The sequence below is a fragment of the Marmota marmota genome, unplaced genomic scaffold, assembly GCF_001458135.2.
Source record: "Marmota marmota marmota unplaced genomic scaffold, marMar, whole genome shotgun sequence".
Lineage (NCBI taxonomy): Eukaryota > Metazoa > Chordata > Mammalia > Rodentia > Sciuridae > Marmota > Marmota marmota.
The window spans coordinates 11,445,997-11,473,055 of NW_025999999.1; the positions used below are offsets into that span (position 1 = coordinate 11,445,997).

At 38.9% G+C, this 27,059-nt stretch overlaps 1 protein-coding gene across 7 annotated transcripts in view; it reads right to left on the bottom strand.

Moving 5' to 3' along the window:
* Positions 1-27,059, bottom strand: part of Sorcs1 (sortilin related VPS10 domain containing receptor 1) — a 469,029-nt gene that overhangs the window by 93,296 nt on the left and 348,674 nt on the right. For all 7 annotated transcript variants that reach the window (XM_048807293.1, XM_048807294.1, XM_015494770.2 and 4 more), the window contains exons 7-10: positions 19,033-19,151; positions 16,974-17,063; positions 11,552-11,731; positions 2,280-2,426 (exon numbers count right to left, since the gene is read on the bottom strand). In XM_048807293.1, the coding sequence (XP_048663250.1) occupies positions 2,280-2,426; positions 11,552-11,731; positions 16,974-17,063; positions 19,033-19,151 (536 nt within the window). The remainder of the gene's footprint in view (positions 1-2,279; positions 2,427-11,551; positions 11,732-16,973; positions 17,064-19,032; positions 19,152-27,059) is intronic.

Below are 27,059 nucleotides of genomic sequence, written 5' to 3' on the forward strand. Positions count from 1 at the left end.
TTTTGGAGGCACAGCAATATGATTTCATGATTCTGGGTTGGGGTGGATGCAGGGAACACTTTGCTGTTGGGTTTGAATCACTTTTATTATTTTATTATTACTAATATTAATTAATTTCTTTTTTTTTTAGTGCTGAAAATAAAACCCAGAGGTGCTTTGTACATACCAGGAAAGTGTTCTACCACTGAGCCAAAAAACTAAGAGCCATTCTATTTTTTAAATATGTTTTTAGTTGTAGATGAACACACAGTATCTTTATTTATTTTTATGTAGTGCTGAGGATCAAACCCAGTACCTCACACATGCAAGGCAAGCACTTTACCACTAAGCTACAGCCCCAGCCTTCTAAGAGCCATTTTTTAATGCCCATTTAGGAGGCTGAAGAGCCTATAAACCATGTCACATGGTTTATTCTCTCTCATAGGCTCACTCTCATTCTCTGAAAAGTACCTGGTGGGAATGGAAGACCGTATTAAGATACTGGTACATTCAATGCATCTGTGACTAAATATCACAATATTCCAACTTAGAATAGCTTAGCTAGGAAGATGAACTTGTTTGGGGTTTTTGATGCTGTTTTTTGTTTGTTTTCATGCCACGTGACTGTGCCTTGCATAGTATAGGCATTCAATAAATCGCTATTATATTTACTCAATCTGTCAACGGCTTTGTGCATTCACTATAACAAATGGCTGTTTTTCTCCCAGTTGCCAGTAATAAGGATGGAAGCTGAGTGGGAGGCTGAATTTTAGACTGCTTCCCTGATGCACAGTGACAACTGTGATATCCTCTGCAACTAATAAGGTCAAGCTCTAGCTGCTGGCGTCTTCTCGAGTAGGAGGGTGACCCACCTACTGCTGTGCAGGATGAACCTGTTAAGTGACCATCCAGGCTTTGTAGGATGGAAGCAGCAAGCCGAGGGAGGATAACATCAAAGTCAGGTTTGTGCAGAGTGTGAACAAGGATAGACGGGCAGGAAGATGACAGGCTGAATATACACGCACCATGCACCAAGCCCTTCCTGCTAAAACTAAGTGGTCTTCTTATATAAACCTAGAGGTTTATATACTACCTTTCTTTTTCCTTCACTTATACACAACTTCTGAACTATTTTACAGAAACAAAACATATTAATTTCATGAGACTTTAATCCACGATTCATCTCTTTCTCCCCTCCTACATTCACTGAGTATCTCTTGGTGCGTCAAGTATGGAGCAGGCCTCAGAGCTACTAAGAGCAATAAGATGTGACCCTACAATCTTTCATTTATTAACTTAACCTCACTCAAATAGAGAAGTAGACTGAAAACTCCTTTGAAGGCAAGATCCAGCTTTGATCCTTCTCTTGGATACCATGATATCATTAAATATATAAAAAATTTACATATATATATATATATTGCCCAAAGGTAAAATGATTAAAAGAAAAGCATAGTTCAAGCAGGGGTCAGCAACTGTTTTTCACTGGGCTATAAAGTAAATATCTTAGGCTTTGTTGGCCATACAGACATGAATAAACATGATTGTGTTTCAGTGAGATATTATTTAGAAAAACACAATGGGTCATATTTTTCCATAGGCCATTGCTTCTCTCAGCCCAAGCTTTATAGACTAAGACAAATGAGTGGAACATAATATAAAGAAAATAAACGGGTTTAAATTAGTAATTCTTAACCCTTTTTTGAGGCATAAACTTCTCTCAGAATGCAAGCAAACATTACCACGGGAATATGTCACACAATTCTGCATTCAGTTCACCAGTTTTGCAGATAAATGTATTCCTCATTAGATCTGTAACAGGGGATTTTTCACAAGAAAGTAAGAATATTTAATATAAGAATATTGTATGCTAGACTAGCACCTCATGAAAAATGAATATGATCATATTCTGCCTGAAACTACCATTCGAGGTCCTTGTCAGGACTCTGGTTAAAGGGCAGCTAATGTCCATCAGTGCACTTTAGCATGCATGAGATCCTAGGTTCAATTCAAAAAGAAAGAAACAAACAAAAATCCCCCAAACAAACAAACAAAAAAAAAAAAAACTGGGGAAAATAAAAATCCTGGACATGAGCACAAGACTGATCATATGCTCTTATCTCCTTGGCCCATCACAAAGGCAGCTCTGCGATTCTTTTCTGCAAACTCTGCCTTCACGCCCTTTCCTGCCCATTTTGTTCATCAACTGAACAAAAATCCCAGAACTAGCTTCATCCTCTTATTAAAGGCACTTCCAGGCCTTCACTGTGGGGGTGCTCTACTCCACCAAGAGGACTCACCAGCAAGCAGTGCACAGGGTCCCCTCTGAGATCTGTGTCTGGTGCCTGCAGCAAACGCCAGTCTCTGCCTTTGTTGTATGTGATGAAGGTCTTCACTTGGTTGTCAATCTTCTTGTTAGCCAAGAACATTCCCTTTATCCCTGCTACCTGGGAAAAATGGACATGGCTGAAAAATACATCCATTTGAGAAGAAGGGACATCTTTGTTTACATTTTTTTTTTTAAAGCAGGCTGTCAAACTTCAGCCAAGAGTATTTGTCTTGGAAGAAACATAGGGTGAGAATGGAGGTGGGCAGATGATGCTTAGGTATGACTCCCCAGACAGTTGGACAGAAAGCAGCAGATCAGCCCCTTGTTGTATGGGAATCATAATACAAGTTTGACAGAAGCTTATTATTACCCTAAGGTGGGTAGGCAGCAGCCTTCAGTTGCCAGGAGATAAACTCTGGTTGCGCTCAGTTCTGTTACTTCACAAGTGCTCAATAAAGAAACGCTACTTTTATTGTATGCTAGACTAGCACCCAGAGTCTTAAATATCGTATCTCATTTAATCCTGTTAACAGTCCTCCTGGGGGGGAAAAAATCACTCTATTCTCTATTCCACATATGAGATCTCAGGCTCATCCAGATAACGGGACTTTCCCAAGATTAAACTAAGGACACACAGTAAGTGCCTAGAATTTTTACCCAGAACTCAATGGCTTCAGAGCTTGTGCTCTTAATGACTAAATTACTGAGCTATCTGTAGCCTTAGGCAACTGAGAAAAGTCAAAGATTCTAATATAATTACTGTTGTGGTTTTTTTTTTTTTTGGTATAAGATCTCTTTTAATTCACCAAATGCAGTGTACATTTGAGAAAAACCTTAAAACTTAAGAAAACATTGTTTTTCTAAATCACTAATTGATCCCTGTCCCATTATTATAATGTTTTTGTTCTCACCATTAGCAGTTCTTATCAATTATTTAACTCTGAGAAGATAACTATTTGCTTTCTTCTATATGTTAAGAAAGAGGTAATAATTGACCAATTGTCAAAATTGTGCAATAACAAGTTATCCACTGTGCACTGAATTTTCAGGTGGTTTGGACTGATCAAACATAGATTTTACCCTGCAGAAAATAATCCCAATCCAGAAATAATGGAGAGCACTGAAGAAAAGAACTGAAATGTGTTGAGTTGTGCTTTTCATCTCTGCATGTGCAGCATCTCCCTTAATGCTCTCGATAACCAAGAGAGAGTGTTCTCATGAGCCACATTTGGAGGATGAGGGAGGGGAGACTTAGATTAAAAGCTACCAGAGACACATGCATGGGGCATAAGTGGATAAGTAAGCATCTCTGAACCTACTTAACTTGGAACCATTGTATTACCAAGTGAATATTTTGAATCAGATGAGTGAAACAATACTGTCAAGCACTATCCCCAGTCCTTCATAGACAAACTTCAACACTTGCTATCAACCTGTTTTAGCAACTTTTATCCCAGGGCTGTGGATGAGAAAACTAGGGTGCAGACAAAATGAATGGTTTATGATGACAGATCGTTGGGTTTCCTACTCAAATCTGTATGACTTTCAAAATTCTTTCAGTAACTACAGCTCCAAATGTGACAAATCAAAGAGGTTGGGCTTCGATCAATAGAAGACACACTCTTTGCCTTTGCTTTGGACACAGTCAGACTTCATTAGTTAGTACCTGATGATTTGGCACCTGGGATAATTTAGAGTTGGGCTAAATTTGTACTCTTTTGGAACTACAAGTTTGTTAAACAAATAAATGGTTTAAACGGGTTGCTGAGAGGAATACTTTGAACTACTTAGGAAAACGAGCCACATTCTGGGCAATCAACAGCAGCTAGGACAATTTCTTGTGCATTGTCAATCCTCAAAAAAAGAGTTAGGCAGGAGCTATTGGGGCACTCAAACTCCCAATGACACTATGTTAGTTCCAAATTATATCTAGTTATTTGCAATACCAGCTCCATAAGGGCTGCTCACCAGGAAACTCCATATTACTTTTGCATATGTTCAAGCAGCTGTTAGAAACTTAAATATGACCAAACTGCCTGTTCTTTAAAAATTAAATTTCATATATCAGAATTTTCAACAAAGTCATGCTGGTCTTCTCTCTATACCATAACCAGAAATGAGAAACGACTCTGTCTTAGTTAGTCACTCAGTACTCTAGAGGGTTACGATAAGAAATAAAAATGTTACCTAGTCCCATATTTTCATTGCCCAGTTTCCTTCCTGCTCTCTCCTCCTTTTGCCAAGGGCAGCAGAGTAGGGTTATGCATGTGTAGATCTGGTTCATCTGATGTGCAGAAGTGGTGATTTTATTAGGCCCCAACTGCTTGGCATTATCAAATGCTACTTGAGCAGAGAGTTGGGCTTTGTAATTCATCTCTGGCAGCTTGGCCTTCAGGTTTATCTTGAGGAATAAAAACTTGGCAAAGTAGAGGGAATGTGTATCAACAGGGGCTATATTTGGAGAGAGTCTGTTTATTTCCCCTCTTATAGCCAAGGCACTTTTCCATTTGAGGTGTCTTTTATTGTCTTCCTCTCTAGCCTGGTATGCAAAAATGGTCAGCCCTGCTCCTAGGTTCTGTGCCACTCACTCTGCTCTGCCTCTGGGCTTGATCAATCCATCTGTGTTTCTCACTGCAACCTTATTTATGCAGGAGGTACTTTCTTCTAATGCTTTTTTAATAAGATCTCATAATGCCTTTTGTGTTCCTTCTCATTGCAGGCCTATGGATCTCAAAAGGGTCCCAAATGTGAAATTGTGTGGGTATGCATGGGTGTTTGTGGGTGTATATAAGGTGGGGGGTCCCACTGAGGATGAAAGAACATGTTTATATTGCCAGATGACCTCCTTCTGTGCCCACACTACATGCATGTTTAAGAATTGAGTAAGGGGCTGGGGCTATAGCTCAGTGGCAGAGCACTTACCTAGCATGCACGAGGCACTGGGTTGGATCCTCAGCACCACATAAAAATAAGCAATGAAAATAAAGGCATTCTGTCCATCTACAACTATAAAAAATTAAAAAAAAAGAATTGAGTAAAACTGAAGGATGGCAAGGGTGAGGAAATGTAGTGTTCCCAGCAGAAGTTCTGCCTTCACGTGGACACAGCATTTCCAGCAAAGACACTCCTTTGAAAAGGGTTCAGCACACTGGTGGAAGCTCATCTTCCTTTGGGGAAAGGGCTGTTAACTTTTATGCCACTGAATTCTACAGAAAGACTTCCAAGAGGGCTGGTGTCTTGGGAAGCTACTGTTCTCTCTTCACTTCTCATATGGATGAATTGGATAAGAGAAATCTCAAAGATCATGAAAAATTATTTCTTGTTTTTTAATATTATAGAAGCCAAGTTATCATTTTTACTAGTTTTTTAATATGAATATGCAATAGCTCAAACCTCAACCTAGTAGAGAGAACTTCAAACATTTACTGTACCTGAGCATGAGCATCATACAGTGCTGTTTCTTCTTTTCTCTTGCTCTCTTCATGCTTATAGGCCAACCCCAAATTTCTCAGACAACTTCTCGATGGGTCTCTACCTCTACCTCAAGATCCAGCTCTATAACCCTTTCCCAAAAATAAGAACCTCTTTTCATCTTGACTGTCTCTAACGTTTCTCTGTTCTTCATCTTGTTTTGCATATACATGGTTATATCTTGGTCTCAACAACTGTAGAATCTTCTTATGGATGACAATCTTCCCGTAGACTTTTCTTGTACTCTTTCTTATCACAAGTTAATTCAACTTCGTCTTCTTTTATGAACTCTTACATTACAGTTTCCAATCTTAATATAACCTTTGGATTGCTGTTCACTTCACCATATCGCTTCTTTAAAATTATTAAAGGTAAAGTCACTTTGTCCAAGGAGCCCCAATTTTGTTTTCATAAAATAGGAAGTAAGAGTTCTGCATTAGAAGATGTAACAACTACAAAAATAACATAAATTTACTGAGTGCTAATAAATAACGAGACATTTCATGAAAGGCTCCTGCAAACATGAGCTCCTGGGTCTCTCGGTGCACTCTGAGCGGAAGAGTCACTTATCCTCATTGTGCTGATGACTGAACCAAGGCTCAGATGTGGACAATCACTTACCTAATGTCATTCAGCTAGAGAAGCTTAGATCTGGACTCCATTTTTAGTCTAACTCTAGAGTTCATAACACTGTGGCTATATTATTTTTTCAAACTTTTCTCTTACCTGAGTATCATGAGAGAAATATCATATTGGGATATCATGATTATAGGAAAATACCCTTTAGTCATCCTTCAGTAATGTACTCAACAGTCATTCAGTAAATATTTTCTGAGCATCTACTGTGTATCATGTACTCTCCTAAGCACTGAGGATAAAACACCTAGACTGTCTAAGCCACTGTACCTTTATTCAACAGATTTTCTTTCTTTCTTTCTTTCTTTTTTGAGAATGAGAATGTGCTAGATGTTGGGATTTCTTTGATTTAAAGGAAGAACCTCACATACCTTCCTCATTTTTTTGATTCACTCTCTAGATGGTTGTCCCCTGCACCAATGGTTCATGTAGAGGTAACGTTGAGAGCAGCCTTCGGCTGGTATTTTCCTTATTTCTATTCTGATGGTGATTGAGAGATGATTATTTCCACTCTCTCAACTTAAATCAAAAATCCTATGTGTCAAAATTTGAGGAGAATTAAAAACAGATGAAAAAGTGTGGCAAGAAAGAGAGCATTTTCATAACTGTCATTTCTTTGGGCTTTGTGATGGGATATTTTTATCTTCTAAAGAGAAGATCTCAGCCAGAAGAGACACGTACTCAGAAGCAGTCAGGGTTGCCTCTGCAACCAGCGAACCTACTTGATTTAAAAAAAAAAAAAAAAAAAAAAAAGGTCTAAATGTTCTTTCTTCCCCTATTCCCCTGATCAAAAGACATTCTCCTCCTGGAGAGACAGGAACCTGTTCTATATCCTGTAATAAGGATGTCTTGATTGGACAGCATTCTTTCCTTTCTTGTAAGAGGTAGTTTTTCTCCAAGAAGTCACATTAGCAGTCCTGGGACTGTTGAGTTTTCTCTTTTAAAGACAGGACATGCATAATGTGCTAAAGATGCCACGGCATCCTGCTCACTGGTTATGGCTTTCCTGATGCATGCCATGGCTCATCCATTCACCCACATTCTTGTGCATTCTGAATTTGTCAGCCAGGTGGCTTCACTCCCAACACAACCTTTCCCACTCAGCTTGGGTGAACTGTCATTGCCCATTAAGCCAAAGGGCTCTTCATCATCATTAATTAATATTCCCTTCCCAAAGGAGGGAGGATATTGTCCAAAGCTGTCAGATTCCCTTTCATCATCCACACCACCCAAATACACTGGAATCACATGTCTCAGACACACTCATCACATCCCTTTCGCTCTGGCCACCATCAAGCATGCTGTCTTCTGTTATTTAACTCATACAATGCTACTGGAACTTTTGAGCTATTCAGGAATAGCAATGTCTTAGGACAACTTGCTTCCAGGCTTTTCTTACACATATGCATCCACCACACAAAAATTTGTGTAAGTACTGCCTTATAAGTCAGGACTTGCTTCTGAAGGTGGTGTATAGGTCTGGAGTCATCAACTGCTGATTCTCTTCGTATTAAATATTCCCTCAGATAGTTTTCTTCTTCCTGTATGGTTTCTTGCACTGCTAGGCAAAGTCTAATGCAATTTTCCTGCCCTGCAATGTCTTTCAATCTTGATGCCATTACTCATCTGCAATCAGAAACAAGTGCAGATACTAATCTTTCAGGGAAGAAACAATATTTCATAGTGAGGAGTTTACAGACTCTTGGATTTAGGTCCAATTCTGTCACAAACTAGCCTTGAATCCTTGCAAAAATGGATATATTATCTCAACCTCTATTTACTTAATGAGAGGAGAGTGATTATAGTCCCTCTATATTCCAAAGTTCAAATGTGGATTGAATGATATAGTTATGGAAGATTATTTCCACAGTGCTTTGTACAAAATTTCCACCCCAAAATATTTGCTATTATTATTATTATGTCTCATCTACAACAACCAAAAACATTTCTAACATGTTTTATCTGTAGCCAACTTTTCTGGCTCACATTTCTTCACCATCTTAAACAAGGGACATGTTCAATATCAAATTCACACTCAAGAGAAAATTCTGGAATTTTAATAATTAAACCACAGGAGATTGTTCCCCAACACTTTGTCCTCAACATTTTCCCATCTCATTCCCTATACACATGTAGTGCTAGAGTAAAGGATGGAGTAACCAGGTTCTAATGTATGTGCAAACAAAATGGTTTCAATGAGACTTTTGCTTCCTTCTGCATTTCCCATAAGGACCCATCAACAATGTAGATTCCTGAGATATGGACCCATCTACACGCTCATAGCTGAAACAGTTCACCCCTGTTAAAATAGCTTCAAGAGAACGCAGGTACAGAAACAGCAGGTGACTGGCATGCAGAAGCATATAAACAATGAATGGCATCCTCTTTAGTCACCCCCAAATGTGAGCAGACGTGCACTCCATTCCATCCCTGTCTCCCCCATCTCTTATGATGCTCATCTCTGTTCCTTAATAACTCATGTATGGATTTTCTTACTTTTCATTTATCTCTAAGCTCTCATCATTCATTGCAACTCTACTGGGAAATTCATGCTGGATGGCTTTCAGCTTCCTGCTAGCCAGAACAATCAGATTTAAGGGAACATTTGTGCCAGGCTCTGTGTCCGCCAATATTCTTTGTATCTAGGTAATCAGCAGATATGGCACTGCCATTCTGATCACATCAATTTCAATTCAAGTTGCTGTGAACTGTCAGGCTAATAAAACAAAGATGCTTCGCTCCCGGCCCCAGGATGCAGAACACCTTTACATAATACAGTCACACCACTGCTCAAAGTGATGATAATCAGAGGCAGCAGTTTCCCTACAGAGAGTCAACTGCAAGAGAGACACAAAGGGGAACTGCAGGATTAACAAAGAAATGTTTGCCATGTCCAGAGGTCACCCTGCTTCCTATTCTAATTCCATACCAATGCCAACATTTGAATTCAGAAAACAATCCATGAAAACAATCGCAAATAACAAGACATTGCAAAGTCATTCCTGCTCAGATCTGTCATCTTTCCCATTATCAAGGGACCAATTAAAATGGTCTTTACTTCTGGCAGAAAACAAAATTTATCAGGAAACTCTATTTTGAATGGACTTGATAAAAGAGGAGAGAATAATCAGGAAGCTACCTGAAAAATCAGAAAATGTACTCCAGAGACCAAAGACAAAACTAGACCCAAGAAAGCACCCTGGGCGATTAGGCTGGGGCAGCTGGTGTGATATCACAATAGCTGGACACCTGAAGACACTTCCATTGTAAATTCTGGATCCAGGGAAGAGAATGTGTGGTATTTCAACAAGACACACTTCAAATTTAAATGTCCACGGGGCATTTACAAAGGAGGAAAGCAATGTGACAATTTATACTAGTCAACTAGTTTGTGTCAAAAAAAAAAAAAAGGACATATGGTCATAATGCTAATTGCAATATGAGAAGAAGTAGAAATCCAAAATAATGGAAATGTATTGAACATTTAAACAATGAGAGCATATTTGAAGACTATAAGAATACAAGATTATATTGATGTTTAGACTCTTTGGAATATATTAATTATGTCATCTACATTTTGTTGAGCATTACCGTATTCCAGATAGTGCACTCAACACGTACAAGGATTAACTCATTTCATTCTCAGAGAGATTCCATCCTGGAGGTCCTGTGTTTTATCTCCATATTTTAAACAAGGACACTGTGGCTGAGAGAGTATAGATTTGGCTCAAAACTACAAACAAATGGTATAGCAAGGGTTTTCACCCAGGTAACCTGAATCTAAAATCTATACTCTAAATTAAATTTCATCCAAAGGGAATTTGAAACTAAATAACCAGAGTATGTAAATGTTTTCCAGAATACATGTTCGATTTGAGGCTGAGATGTAAGATACTATATTTACCTGAAACATGGGCAGGGGAGAAAGTGGAAAAGTTTGCAGTACATTTTTTCTAAATACACACACACAAATCATGTCCCTTGCTAGTCTGTCATAACTGCATCATAAATACTTGGGCAATGAATTGGGCAGACCATTTGTTAACCAGCCTTTATACATACAGAGAATTCTAGTTCCTAGAAGACATCTCTAGGAGTTCCTGAAGGGGAAGGAAAAGAGAAAACACTAAGAGGAATTACAATGATGGGCTTGAGTTTTGTAAGTGAAATTGGTTTCTTTCATCCTGGATATAACTCCCTTGCTTCTTATTATACAAACAACTACTTGAAAGTCTGAATTTACCCTCCACCAAATGATTGTGACATTAGGATACTACATATTTAAATCCATTTTAGATTTTTTTCTCAGATAGAATATAGGTATGATAATATTTTCCAAATCCTGCATGTTTTAAAATGACACATTATAACCCATTATAAATTCTTCTTAGTGCATGATATGACTGGCAAATGCTAAAATACAACCCCCAATACTAGCTTTATTTCTACCTAACTGTGCCTTAAAAGGCAATTAAAGCATTGGTGTTTGTCTCAAAACTGGTTGATCCAAAGTGTATGAATTTATTTTGAATTTGTATTATTTTGAGGAATGAAGAGCCTTAGTTCCCTTGGGGAATCCAGAAAGCTCTGGTTTTGTTGTGGTTTGTTAAATTACTTTTCCCAGATTTGGGAGGGGAAAAAACCTCTTAATCTTATCTCACATTCTGGTCCAGGAAGAGGAAGATCATTAGCCAGGGGAAGTCACTGAGTTAAAAAGTGTGCTCTGATGTCATGCCAAGATGTCCCTGTCTCTTTCACTCTTCAGAGAGAGATAAAGGAGTTCTGCCCACTGGTTCTTCTCGCAGCACCCTGTCGGCCTCGTCAAACTATTTTCAAATGGCCATGTGTGGAACACACTTATGCAAACACTTTCATTGTCTATCTACCCAGATACTCTCCAAGTCCTCTTTGGGCCTTCACATCTTGCAGACTTGGTCAAAAAGAGAATGCCTCCCAGAGAGTTCTGTGGATTGCAAATTAACTAACAAGAACATCCCATAAATCCCTTCAACTCCCAAGTGCAATGAGACTGCACATGGAAACAGTAATAAAATGATCCAACGGCTGGCACTGTCTCTTCCTTGGCCAGTCCAGCCACTGCTATGGCTCAGCGACCACATGTACCTGGTGACATACCTCATAGAGGTCAATCATGACGTTACCCTCAGGACCTCTGCTGCTCTGGACATTCTCCAAGGCCAATGTGAAGTAGACACCGCGGGTGTCTGAGATGTAGAGGTTGTAGGTATCATTCTGGTTCCATTCTTGGACTGCTGCAAACACTTGGTTCTCATCTGTGCTAATGACATGCATATCCTGCAGGAAGATACAGGAAGTGAAGAGGGAAGAAGAGTTTTATGCGTTAACTGGCGTGCATCTAATAAGCTTGGGATCTACTGAAGTATATCAGAATTAGCATTTTGATGAAAGACAGAGAGCATCTATTTGCATATATAAAAATAACAATTAGATAAGGGTTAATCATATATTTTCTTTGTCATGTGGGAGGTCAGGCAGTAAGGTCATGAGAAAATAAGAGAGATGCTTAGTGGCTCAGTTATAATTTAATGTCCTCATTAGATAATTTGATGAATACTGTCTTAAATATATATGCCTATGGAGAACCAATCATTCTGATATATTTGTCAAGTTTAAACATGGTAAAGCTTATGTGAGGCAAATATGAGGAAAGTCTGCAGGAACAGAGAGAAAACAGAAAACCCTTCATCTCTTACCGAGGTCCACAGACTCAGAAAATGGATGCCATCTGCAAGCTTGTTAGATACACAGAACTTCAGGGCCCATTTATGAAATCAAAATATGCATCTTAATAAGATCCTTTAATAATAAGCAGGGGGCAGTTGCATCTGGGTGAAATTCCAAACCCTTTCCCCTTGTTCAGAACTCTATAGAAGTGGATTCCAACACAGACAAGAGCTTGCCATCCCCAACCAAGGGTCCCTGTCTCTTTTAGGGTATACCTGTTCACACGCTCTCAGCTGCCTTTTATTTTTCCCAAATCAGTAGACACAATACAACTTCCAAAAATTAAAAATAAAAACAAAGGGAAAAAAAAGTTTCCAAATACGAAGCTATACATATCACAAGGGTAGAAGAAAAATGTGGAAAGATTCTTGGCCTTTATGTTCTCTCTCAAATCTTCAGAAATGGACCTGGCTCTGTCCTCAGACACTTCAGGAGATCTGGCTATCATTCCTTAGTAACAATCCTAGTGCTGGAAAGTTCTCCTTCACCTCTATACTAAATTTTTCATTGTCGCTTGAGTTATTTTTCTTTTTTCCTGCAAAGCTGGGTCCCTGGGCCTCAGGCATGCTAGGCAAGTGCTGTGCCACTGAGCTATCACCCCCTCCCTTGTAACTGGAATTCAAATCTTGGCTCTTTAATTCAGCCATGCAGGTGGAACTCTGTGCTCAGAATTTTTACCTGCAAAATAGAGATAAAAATAGCATTGTGAAGATAAAAGTAGTTATTAAGTGTTAATACACTTATAATAGTGCCCATTACTTAGCATATGCTCTATAAATGGTAGCTATTTTCAGTTAAGGGACCACTTTTATCCCCCTTGTTGATCGGGCAAGGTGAGTTGGCTTTTCTATTTTGTCTTCACTAATGCTCTCAACAAAAGGAGGTTCATCCAAATGTTTTCTTTCTAATGAAATTAGCTGTGCAAATGAGCCCCAGGGTTGTCCTTCCTTTGTCCACTGAGGGACAAACCCTCTATGGCTCCCCATTCTCTATAAGGCTAAGACCAGAGTCCTTACCCTGGCATTTAAAATTGTCAAAAAAACTACTCCCAGTTCATGTTTCCTTCCTTCAACAGTATAATATAATCCCCAAATTCAAATTACTCTATTTCAAGAGTAAACTGGTCCTAGTATATCTATATGTCTGTGCCTTTGGAGTGAATATTTGCACAGGAGAATTTCTGTGAGCCTTGCTATAGACATTAAATAATCTTTGATTGGGGAACAAAAGCAGATCATCTATAGAATCCCACCTTGCAGAGAGGCTTGTTTTGTGGATTTGAAACTGAAGCACAGATGCATCAAGTTCCAGGTCACTTAAGAGAATCTGTCACATAATGATAGTAGATTAAAATTTTCATCTCTAGACATGGGCTGAGAACATATCTCTTTCTCCTCATCCACTCTAATTACACTGAATAGCCTTTTTAAAAACGATGTTGGTCTTAAATGTTTCAATTAAAAAGCCAAACATATTTAAATGTCACCTTTCTTTTTCCATCTTGCCTAAATCTTCCTTGTCTTCAGGAAAATGTGTTCTTTCTTTTTCACTGAGTCACATGATTTTAGACTAACACAGGATCTTATACCTTTTCTATTAAAGTATTTTTAATAACTGACCTGTAGGAAAACAGCATTGTTGGTTTTTAATAAGATGTAAAAAGGAAAGTAGGGGCTCTTTGGTAAAATTCTGAATTAATGCTGAATTAAAGATCTTTCTTGCTGAGAGTACATTCAAGGTTCTTCAGCATACCAGTGAGCTCCTGTTAGTCTCTAGGGAAGGAACATATAATGGAGTCTATTCCTTTAAATTTATATTATCATAGGACCAAATTTTTGCAGAACATCACTGAGGACATTTTATTCTGAGTAACACATTTGAGAAAATAATATTTTAAATCTAAGCGCCTTATTTAAAAAAAAAATGAAGAAAAGAAAAATTGACAAATCAGCCACCCAAGGTTTCAAAGCAAGTTAGTGACAGATCCAGGTTCCCATCTGGGTCTTCTGTTGCGAATCAAACAGCCTCCGTGCCCCCCTGCACCCTGGTACACATCGATCTTCCACCATGGAGACAACCAGATCCATACTAATAATAATATTACCTTGCTTTTATAGAGTATCTGTCCTCCGAAATGCTCCAAGCACTTTTGTATGTATTGCCTCATTTATCTCACTTGAGTAGCTCAGAATGAGCCCCCAGTAAGTCAAGTGAAGGAAGATTGTCACTATGTCTCTCTGATCTAGAGGACCACATGCTCTTAATGGTAATGGCAACATTAAAATTTACCCAACTCGCTCCCTGGTTATTCTTCACCATTATATATATATAATTTGTAAACACGGTTCTGGGTAACTCTGGTTTTTAAGAGTTGACAAATGGCAATAGGTGATTAAAGAAGATTTGAGCATGAACGTGCTGGTTTGTCTCAATTCCTTTGGTCAGCAACGAGCTTCCTTCCTTTAAAGTCCCATCAGCCTTGGATCGGATGAAGGCCAGGAAATATATGGGCCTTTGCCACAGATCACTTCTCCTCCTTTTTGAAGGTCTAATGGGATTGTATGGAGCATCTCATTGCTTTATATAATACAACACACCTGGACTCAATAATCCATTCATTTGTACATCAGCTCCCATTTTCTGTGGGGACAGGATAAATGAGACACTGCATTTTATCCTTAGTGCTCAAAGGAGCCTGAGCCATGAACACACTCATTCGGAAGAGCAGAGGGAGGGGACAGATGGCCAATTTGGATTCAGAGTAGAGCTTTTCCTTCCAGATTGGCTGCATGCTACTGGAGGCCACTGTCAGCAGTGATCTGCATGATGGCTGTGACCAAGCAATGCAAAATGTCTTTCTTCCAAATCTCCCAGCTATGGGTCCACACAAGCTTCTTTGATTTTAAACTATCATGTTGGGGATTCCTGAAGTCAATAGGCTTTTACTCTCCATGCCCCTGGTGATATATCACATTTGAGGGAAGGACAGTGCTGCTATGTTTTAACAATAGAAGTTATTAATTTACATTTAAAGAAATAAAATATGTATAAAAGACACTAGCTTGGGTGCCCAAAGACTTTAGTTCTAGCCTCAAGTCTTTGGCAAATAGCATTTGGTTTTGGCTCAGATTTAGTTTACTCAAAGAGTACATTCACCCCAGGATGAGCCCAAGTGAGTACCTCGAAGCCGCAGTTTCTTGATCTGGTCTCAATTCCACATGAGTGTAATTCTTATTTTCAAAGGTACAAATCTTGCAAGTCAACTATTTCATTTTTTTGCGGGGGGGGGGGTCAGAGAAATCACAATTTATTTCAGCACTAGGAGGGAAACTGTTGTTTTATCTACTGAGGCAATATGTTCATCTCTTTCAAGAACCTTCCTAATAGATTACTGAGTGCAATTTAACAACACTCTGTCTTCCTGTTACAAACAAACTTCATCCAATTTTCTTCTAAGGCAAAACTTCAATGTTGTAAGTTCTTACCTTATTAAAGAAAAAAAAATGTTAAGTCAAATCAAGAGAAGAAGTGCTTACATGTGTATTCCAACACAGACACATGGGCCTGGGCAATTACAACAGTCATTGATCTCTTAGCAGCTGAAAATAATAATAGCTACTCTCATGAAGATAGATCCTTGGAGTTAATAGTGTAATTCAATGTGCCTTATCACCCCTAATGGCTGGGTCTTTCATCCCCCTGTTCAGTGTTTGGATAAGGGGTAGAGTGGGTGCCCCCTAAGAGATTCTGCCTAGAGAAGTCAGCAACTTGTTATCATTGCTCTCCAGGGAGAGAAGACCTGCTATGCCCCTGTACTAGGCCTGTCACATAATTTCTTGTCCAGATACCTGTATTGGCTGAAGGTGGCATACTACAAAGTCAGAGGATGAAAATATAAGAGAAAGAGACTGTGTTGAACATCCAATCAAAAAAAAAAAAAAAAGTTCATTAGGTTTTCTTTTCAACCCCAAAGCTCAAAGTCCACCTATAATTCTATTTAAACCTTCAAAATCCCCTTCTTAAACATTTTACACATGTACCTCCCTTGTTCTAAGATTAAGCGCCAGTATATTAACAAATTGGGCACTTAAAATACATCTGAGCTCTCTCAAACAGGCAGCTCTGAATGCCCACATCAGTTTGACCTCCACTAGGTGGCGCTCCATATCAACGTAGTTTTTTAGTGTTTCCGGAAAGATTGCCTGGGGTTGCCAGTGGTTGAGGGTCTTTAACTTCCCAATACCACTATGTTCAAAGGGGAATGTTTGGGGAAGTCTAAAAAATTAGCTGTGCTTCAGAACTCTAAAGACTATCCCGTTTAGTAAATCCCATTGAGAAATAATGCTGTCATGTGATTGCAACACCTCTCAATAAACAAATAGTAACAATAAAATGGGATAGAAATGAGTCGCACATGTTGAGCTGATATACAATGAATCCAAATAAATTGTTTCTGTCTTTATAGAAAAAACCAAGGCATACTGTTAAAATAATTACTAATGAAAAGCAAAAGCAAACCATTAATTTATTTGGATGCTCCTAAAGCAAGAATTCCAGAGAGATAATGAAAGAAAGGAAGGGATTGATGGGGGGGCGGGCACCAAGAGAGAAAGGAAGGAGCAACACTGGCAAACAAGAAAGTAAGGCAAGTCCAGTTTGAGAAACAGAGGTGGGGTGATAAGAAAGATTTGACTGTGAGAGGCTGAAAAGGTCTCCAAGAACAGAGTGGAGGCAGGACAATATGAATCAGAGAAAGCAGTGAAATGGAAGGAACCAATCAGGGTATATATACCTTGGGCAAAGCGTATTTCGGAAGCTTCATTTGGGCAAACGCATTCCTCCGGTAGGACACGTAGTAATGTGGTCTTCCTCCTGACGTCAGCTGTATTATAAAAACAAGGTGGTAAGAGGAGCTACCATGAAGGTCGCAGGTCACAGAAGTGCTACCTGAATTGAAGGAGTTGGTTGCCCACGCAGCAGAATGGATGCCCGTGCAGGCAAGTGTACAGAATTGGCATTTAGTTCAAAAATCAGCCAACATACGGTATGTGTATTAGTCAGAGGCCCAAAGTGAACCCACTGTACAAAAATATAATTCTTTTAATTCGTACTGTAGCTCAGAAGCCAGAAAACATTCTCAGGTTTATTTTTTTGTTTCCAAATGATATAAGCCTTAGAGTGTATCAGCTCCAGCCCAGCTCTCCAGCCCTATAACAGGTGCCTTTGCCATACCAGAAGGAAATGGCTCTGGTTGAATAGTGGAAGGGGAGCCTCACATCTCTGGGCACCAGGGTCCCTTTTGATGAAGTCACACTGATGACTGTGGGCACATCCCATAGACAGAAACACCGGCATGCTAGGCAGAAAGGCAAGCCAAGATCATGGTCCAAATCTATTTTAGGACTCTTTAGAAAGAAATTGGGAAAATTTGAATCCTGATGGGTGGGAGAGAGAAAAAGAAGGGTTATATTCTCCCCGTAGGCACAGGCACCAGGCTGGGCACAGTCTCTGCCAGCATCTCTCTCCTTGATTGCTGCTCTTAACCTATGTGAATACCTGGACATAGAACATCAGTGAGAGTTTGCATATTTAGAGTGTCAACAAATACTTGGGGTAACGTACATCAGACACTCAGGATTGTGACAGGAAAGTTATCATCTGCTTGGCCATTATGCGCAGATTGCCTCTTAGTCCTCTTTGTGGGTTAGAGAGTCATGTTTATAGTGGCACAGATAGCAAACTATCTATGAATGCTGAATTGATTTTGATTTGCGAATTACAAATGTGGATTAGATACAGTTATTAGAGACCAGAAAAGGTTCCTGGGAGAAGCACTGATAGAGAAATGAATTAGGCAGACCAATGTATATAACTGTTTGAATGTCATTTGAAATTATGGGAGTATTCATTACTCATTTCCCTGAAAAAGAAGGAAATGGGGTGGGGGTGGGTGTGGGTGTGGGTGTGGGTGTGTGTGTGTGTGTGTGTGTGTGTGAGATCATTTATGAAATACTTAAAATTATAGAGGCTGATATGGAACATTTAAAAAAAATCCTTCCTCAAAGCATGGGATTAAATTTTCTGAATCAAAATTTCTTGTCCATATGTATATGTGCAGATACACAGTATGTATCAGCTATTTAGAAATTATACCTTTGTCATTATTAATGGAAAGCAATAACTGAATATTTAAATGCATTGTTCCTACAGAACTAACATTTTCCTTAATTGCTCCAGAGAAGCAAAACACACTAAATCCCAGTGTCTTCTATCCACTAAGGAAACTGTTTCCCTCCTTTCACTTTCTTAGGAAGTGAAAAACCTGGCTGAGCACATCTCATGCAAGGTCTCTTTATCCTAACTGCATTCAGTCCTGACAATAACGGTTGATTACTCTTACTCTGGCCTCTGCTGCCCACTACCTCCAGGCAGCACATTTTCCCTTCCCACCTTTCTCCCTACTCTTAAGTTGGTTGCAGGAAGGAGATGACTAGCTTGGTATTCCTCTGATAGAAGAGCCTGGCATATTTGCACAGTCATATGCAATGACTGGGAGCTGCTCTACAAATCAGATGAGGGGACAAATGGAACTGTGTGTCATTCTGGAGGCCACCTTCCTGCTTCAAGGTAGTGCCTTTGTGACCCGCTGATGTGGTTCTCTAGACATTGCCTGAGGATCAGCATGTACAGAAGCTTCCCACTCCATATGTTCCTTCTTTCCTTCTTTCCTCCCTCCCTTCCTTCCATTTTTACTCATAAGCCATGTGAGCAGGTGGAAACGCTGTGACATAGACAGAAATAAGAGTGAGAAATGTCTTTGGGACAATCAGTACAAGTGGGATCTTTCTTACCTGAACAAACACATAATCATCCTGGACAATCAAAGAGTCTGGGTCAATGTAGCCTGGGAAAGGTTTATTTCTGTTGGTTTCTGTGCAGTTCTGCATTCGGCAAGTAAGGTATTGTGAATCTGAAAAAAGAAAAAAAACGGGGTGGAGGTATACATGTAGCATTTTAGAGTCAGGGTAGATGGTGTGTATTTCCCTTGCCATGTCCATGTCTTTAAACAAACCTCCAATCTTCACACTGGTAATTGCTATCATTTTTGTTACAATTATTATCATTATTCTTCGACTCCCTTGCAATTACCAATATCGCCCTCTCCCTGTGGTCTCACCAACTCTTGCCATATCAGAATACTAAATATCTGTTCTTTAATTTTTTTCCCCAAACCCAGTGAAAATATTTTCCCACACTGACATTAAATAATGCTTGTGATTTCATAGTTACATTCTTCTCTTTAGCAGGCTTCCCCTCCATACTCTCACCTTTGACAGAATTAGGGAAACATATTAAGTCATTAACCATCTCAGGTGGAAGTGCTGTTGTTACAAATAATGATTCTTTAATAATATAAATATGCTTCTTCTAAGAATTAGAAATCAAACAGAATAGAGGGATTCCCACGAGTCAAAAACTTTGTTCTTACTTTTATAGATGAGTAAGCTGAGCCCTGGATCTCACTACAAATTACACCTGCTGTTAAGCACAGTCTCCATATTGATAAATCACTCTTACATCAATTCCGTCTCCATTGCTGGAAGGAGGTGATATCGGGGAAGCTATTTTTATTTCTCAGTGCTCACTATTCTGACCCCTATGTAATCAGATAGTTTCAGCTCTTACTTAAAATGGCTTTTGCCTCACTGCACCTAGAATAAATTCAAAATCTGCACTGCCCACCACTCCAACTTCCTTCTCCCTCCCACACTGATCTCTTTATTTCTTGCTGTGAGTCTTCTAATTCAGCCTATTTTATGTTCAGGAACTTGGCCAAACTTTCCACCACAACAGAGGCATTTTATTTGTCTCTGCCTACAGTGCTTCTCCCCAGGCTGCTACCAAAGAAGGTTCTAGATTTCAGGTCACAGTTACTTCCAAGGATCTTCCCTGACTGCTCTGTATTATATGCCATCACATTAATTCCCTCCATGGAATATCTCATAATAACAAATGTTAATGTTTTTGTCTGTATCCTTTCCCAATTAGAATGCAATCTTCATGGAGACAGGTAACTTTATTTTTCTTTTTTTATTTACCCAAGTCCTAAGTTCCTGGGGCATAATAGGCAATAAATGATTCTATGTTGAACAACACCTCTTTATTGGAATATATATTTTTAATTAAAAATGAATGGGTAAATTTGATTTTAAGAATTAAAGACACATGCAGAAATCTGTTCTAAATGAAAATATATGAAGGCCACAACTTATATGCAAGGGGGATGGACAGTAGCACATTGAAGAGGACAAGAGTATTAACTAAGTAATTTTAAGGAAATCAGCAGGGTTGAGTTTTTCAGGATCACCTTCACATCGGGTATTCCATGCTCAACAAGAAGTGCCACTAGGGGGCGGCATGCACATTGGCCCCCATCTGACCAAAGAAGATGTAATTGCTGATAAGCTCACAGGCACCTGAAGAAACAGGGCTTTCCTCATCATCTTCCTCATCCTGCTGCCTTCTGTGGGTAGGGGGTAGCTCCCAAGTACCCCATCTGCTCCTGGTGAAACCACCTCCTAGGCTGAGCTAAAGAGAGGACCTCTGCTGATTCTTTCCTGTCACTTTTCCCAGACCTTCCTGTGGTTCCATTTTAGAGCATAACTCAGGATATTTTTCCTTAAAAACAATAACTGGGGCTCATCTCTTCTCCAAATGCCCCCCCCCCCATAACACACAACGTCTGTACAATTTCACACTCCACTAGACCTTTTTGATGCCTTTAAGTTACTTCATTTTCTCAAAAGGTACCTTGAGGTCAGAGATGATGAAAATCTGTGACTTTGAGATCTGAGCTTAGTTCTGCTGTGGCCATTTACTAGCTGCTTAGTTCAAAAGAAATCTCTTTACCTTCCTGAATCTTGCTTCCTTCATCTATTAAATAGGGATGACAATATAAATTATCTAACAGATTGACTTATAGATAGGATTAATTATGGAATAATTCGTATGTTAAATGTTTTGAAATTCAAACTTGTTTAAATACCAATTATATCAATAATGAGAATATTCTTGCTTTCTCTTTTGCTATCTGTCACAATGATGAGATCAACCTGGGCACATAACAGATCCTAAACAAAACTGGTTAAGCTGAATTTGAATACTGTAACTATATTTCTGTATCAGGTACCGTTAGTGGCCTACTCAAACTCCATTCTTCTCCGTTTGCTGGGGAAAAAAAAAAAAAAAAAGTATTGGACAGACTCATCCTTCTTCCCTGTGACTCAGAACATCGCATAAGTAGGGAAGAATCCCACTGGGTTTAGGTCCACTCTGGGTTTTCCTAGTCCTCTTGGCATTCCTAGATTTAGAAGAGGGCATTTAAATCTAGGAGGTACCTGGTGATACAGCAGAAGGCCTCCTCTGCCTCTGGACTACACTGTGTCTCAATGTGGTGGTTCAAACTGCTCTACTGTCTTGATAATCTGAAGAAGCCAAGCTTTGCATGAAGCTTACATGATGAGTGGGAAAGACAGACAGAAAGCCCTACTGCTATGATTCTCCTTCCGTGAGATACTGAATAAAAACTATGGTCAAAGCTAACTGAATCAAAGGTTCTTGATCAGGAATTTTGGGGCCTCCAGTTACAAGTTCCACTGTAATTTTAGAGCTGATGCATAACTAGGGCTTCCTGATGGATATATATTCCTTATCTTTTTTGTGATAGTATCCAGTAGTTTCTTTCTTAAAAATTTATTATTGTCATCATAGAGCCCCAAACAAACATAAGATGAAAAACACCAACATTTACTTATCACATTCATAGCTCATCTATATGAAATTATAAATCTGAGGGACTGAGTAACATTTGTTGAGCAACTCTGTGCCAGACATTCTAAAGGATGTTCACATTTACTTGGTTCATTTAATCATCACAACACTGCGGACTATGATATATCAACTGATTTTTCAGATATGGAGAGTTAAACTCAAAAACTCATGATTGATAGAAATGGCAGTATGGGGTTTTGACTTGATTGGCCTGACTCCAACTTTGGTTTATTTCTACCACACTATGTGGCATGAAAAATCTCAGCGAGTTTCAGGCCAATTTTTTTGTCAAATATATTTTGGCTTCTATTAGAGTATCAAGGGATATGCCTAAATCCCAAGTGAAAACACCCATGAATTCATATTTTATGAGATAACTGGCAATAGGGATCAAGATACTTAAAAATCTTATCCTTTGGTCTTAGTTTCATCTCTGTGAATTCTAAGGGACTAATGATGTATGCAAGGAGGTGGCCACTTGGTTTTTCATCACAGGGATGTGTGTGTGTGTGTGTGTGTGTGTGTGTATATATATATTTTTTTTTTAATTAGAGAAAACAAAATGACCAATAGAGGGACAGTTAAATAAACGTGGGACATGCATAGTTGGCTATTAAAATCCAAAGGGATATGTATTGAATTTTATATTGTATAAGGAAGTTACCCATTAATAGTATGGCACCAAAGTGAATTTCTTAGTTTTGAATGGTATACCTTGGGTTATAAAAATGTGAACACTCAGTAACTTTTCTATCTGAAATTATTCCAAAATAAAAGTTTTTAAAAAGTAGGTTACCACAATATGTGCATTATGGGTCCCCTTTTTTTTTTTTTTGGCAAGTTGTTTATATATAGATATCAATAGATGCATGACTGCTCAGGAAAAAATGAATAAAACATTTATCTCAATAATAGAGGAAAAGCAGCAATGTGAGGAGGTTGCACAACCTGTGTACCCATCGCTGGTCCCACACCTCTCAGTTTGGTAGATAGGGAGAGTCTTTTGGGCTTATGAGACCAGCATGTTCTGGGTTCCTCCAACCCATGCTGCATTCTGCAATTGAGTTGTACATGAGTCTGTCTTTGGGCTTTAGAATGACAAAGTATACATTTTGGTGACACAGGAAAAGCCTCTGGAAGGAGTCTTTAAACCTATTCTTTCTTAGAATGGCTCAAAGTGAAATTTACAAGCTGAAGGGTAAATGATCCATTCTGAGCTGCCTGCCTGGTAAAGTGTTCCCTGGTTTGTTCCCTTTCTCCTTCTAATGGAAATAGAAAGAAATTGGCTGCAGTTCATAATGAGAGACCAATCACTCTCACTCCCCCAGGGCTTGCTGTAATAGCATTAAGTATGATGAACTCTTTCCATATTCAATTCTGGTGAGCGTATGATGGGATTCCATAGGAAGTGTCTTGTAATTTGGCATTAATTAATGTCAATTAATGTATGCAACTGCTCCACGTTAGAATTAATTTCATTACTTTTCTTACACAGATGTTTTCCTTGCCACAGGTAATTAGGACTCTGTGCTGCTCTTTCTGAGCATTCTCACTATTTGCAACAGCTGCTGATTGAAATAATGCAGTCCCCATCCACCCCAAACCTGTGCTGATCCAGAGAACTGGAGCTGCCTTTGCAAGGCCAGGCTTTGAGTAGAGAAACAGAGGTTTAGGTGCAGGCCTGAGGGCTACCTTGTGAACCTAAGCAAATCACTCATCCTCTCAAACTCTGATCCATAAAATGGGGAAAAAGTGATATCCATCTCACCAATGGTTGTGACAATAGAAGACCTTAATCTGGAAACATGTTTATAGCCCATTACCTGGTTAGACTGTGCTTAAATAGAGGTCGCTGTAATTTTTATTAAAGTCCTCTCTCTTTATTGCTCACTGTGTATCAAAGTGAACATCTGTAAAGTATTACAGACATTTCTGAGACAGCATCTTTATTTGTATTCAAGGTTTGGTTTGGGTCAATTTTTTCGCCCTTCCTATGGAATCACAAAAGATCTCTTACACACAAAGCTATCTTTTAAAATAAAAGAACAAAGCTGGAGGCTTCATACTACATGACTTCCAAATCTACTACAAAGCTATAATAAGAAAAGCAGCATGGTACTCAGAAGAAAAGACACACTGGCCAAGGAAGCTGTATAGAGAGCTCAGAAATCAACCCAGACACTAAGATCAACCAATGTTCCACAGAGGCACCACAATACATAGTGAGGCTGTGGATAGAGCTCAGTGGTCGAGTGCTTGGCCAGCAAGTATAAGGACCTGGGTTCCATCCCCAGTACCATGTAACAAAACAACAATAACAAAAACCCACAATGGGGAAGGGACTGTGTCTTCCATAAATAAAGAGGGAACTGGATATTCACAAGCAGAAACATCCATTAGACTTTGATCTTACATCACAAGTGAAAACCAACCCAAAACAAAGATTTACATATAAGTCCTGAAACTGTAAGGTTACTAGACAGAAATAGAGGGGAAATGCTCCACAATATTGGCTTGGACAAAGATTTCTTGAATATGACCCCAAAGCAGAGGCAACTAAAGCTATTACAAATAGACAAATGAGATTGTGTCAAAATAAAACACTTAGGCACAGCACAGAAAAGAGTAACATGAAGAGACAGACCATGGACTGAGAGAAAATATTTGCAAACCATACAACTGATCAAGGCCTAACACCAAAATATATAAAGAACTCTAGTCAATAGCAAGGAAACAACCAAATTAAACAATGATCAAGGACCTAAATGGATAATTCTCCAAAGGAGAATACACTGGCCAAAAGGATTATGGTAAAATGCTCATCATTGCTAGTCACCAAGGAAATGCAAATTAAAACCACAATGAGCTATTACCTAAGGCCCAGTAGATTTATCAGAAATACCAAAGGTTACTGTCAGCCACAAGTGGGTGGAGAAAAGGGAACCTTTGTACACTGTAGGTAGAAGTGTAAATTAGTACAATTATTATGGAAAACAATATGCAGGTTCCTCAGAAAGATAAAACAGAATCATCCATATGATTCAGCAAAACAATTTCTGGGTATACATCCAAAGGAATTAAAATCATTATGTTGAAAAGATAACCTGAATTCTCATGTGTAGTATGGTATTTTCCATAATAGCTTACATAGGCAATTGACCTGTCCATCAACAAAATGAATTGGATGAACAAAATTCAGTATATGTACACAATGGAATATTATTCAGCCTTTAAAAAGTGGGAAATTCTGTTAATTGTGTCAACAGGGATGAGCTTGGAGGACAGGATGATAAGTGACATAAAGCAGTGACAGAGAAACAAGTCCTGTAGAATCTTATATCTGAACTCAAAAATGTTGAATTCACAGAAGTAAAAAGCAGAACGGTAGTTATCAGAGGTTCTGGGAGGAGAATGGATGAGGAAGGCAAGGTACTGATCACAGGGTGCAAGATGTCAGTTAGATAGGAGGAATAAGATTTAGCAACCTATTGCATAGAATGATGACAACAATAAATAATAAGGCATTGCATATTTCAAAATGTGAAGAGTAGGTCTAAATCTTCTCACCACAAATAAAATGAAGAGTGTGTGAGGTGTTGGATTTATTAATTAAACTTATTTAATCATTTCCACATTGCAAATATAAATCAGAGCATCATGTTATACCCCAGAAACCCCATGAATAGAAGCAATTACTTTGCCAATTAAAAATAAAAATTTAAAAATAGTTACCAAAAATATGCTCCTTAAATAATTCCTAAATAACAAATAATCTGTGTAGATGGTATGAAATAGTGGTTAACTGTCAGGACCAGAAAACAAGCCAGGCTAGGAGGAGAATGTGAAACCACCTTTGTACCCAGCACAAGGGACAGCCTTCCTAGAGCCTAGAGGTGAGCCCTCCCTCTGATGGAGCCACCTCTTAGGGCCCAGCTCCTTCTGCAACATGCTCTGAGCCCCTGAGAAGGTCTTTTACTAAGTTAGGATCCAGACTCTCTAATGAGGGTGGTTAGAATTTTAGAACCAAAGAGGCTGTTCAAAAGCAGGCTTTTACTTTAAGATCTGGCACGTCTTTTCCATACTTTACCCACAGAAACCTGTTTCTGTCCTAGTCCTGCCAAAATAAAACAAAACTCTGCGACTTTGCTGGCAAGTCCACGTCTGGAGGGCTTCTGCTATTTCTAAATGGTGTTCTTATTCCTGGCTGACACTCTATGCTCATTCAGAGAGCTCTGCTGGCTTGAACTGCTTTTCTTCTCCTGTTACTCGGTCTAAACTCTTCCGTGGCCTTCCATAGACTTTTTCCTGAGGCACAGGCAGACTTCTCCCTTCGCAGAATGTCTCCATTGATGGCAGCAGCAGTATTAACCTCCAAGTTAACCAGAGCAACTTCTCCTCTGGGTCAGGAACTGTGCTAAGTGGATCACATGGTGGTTTTTTTTTTTTTTTTTTCCTCATCTTCTTTTTAAAACTTTGTTAAAAAAAAAATCAGAGGGAGGTACTTTGTACAATTGAAGAAACCCAGACTTAGGTAAGAAATTTGTGCAAGTTCATATTCTAGTAAATTACATAGCAAAAAAAATATCTATCACAGACCTCTGAAACTGTCTATTCATTCTATTATTCAAGAAATATTTCGCAGCAAATAATATGCCTTATTACTGTAGCTGTTTAACTAGAAACAAAACTGAACTATACAGATTTTTTAAAAGGCACTTTAAAATGTTTTCCCAGCCCCATTAATTTCAACTTTGAAACAGAACAATTTCTAAGACCCATACATCTGCATGTAAGTTTTCATTTGTTCTTTCTATTGCTCCATTATTTTCAGAGCTTTACCATTAAAGATCCCCACGTGCCTGCTCTCTCTCTCTCTCTCACACACACACACACACACACACACACACCATACTTGGTATGTGCTCATCAGGCAGCTGTTCAAATGCACTCCCTTCCTATTCTAGAGTCCTCTGTGATGTGTACCATGTAGAAATTGAAATCTTCAAAATTGAGACTCATCCCTCTGCCCTGGAATGTCCACATAGAA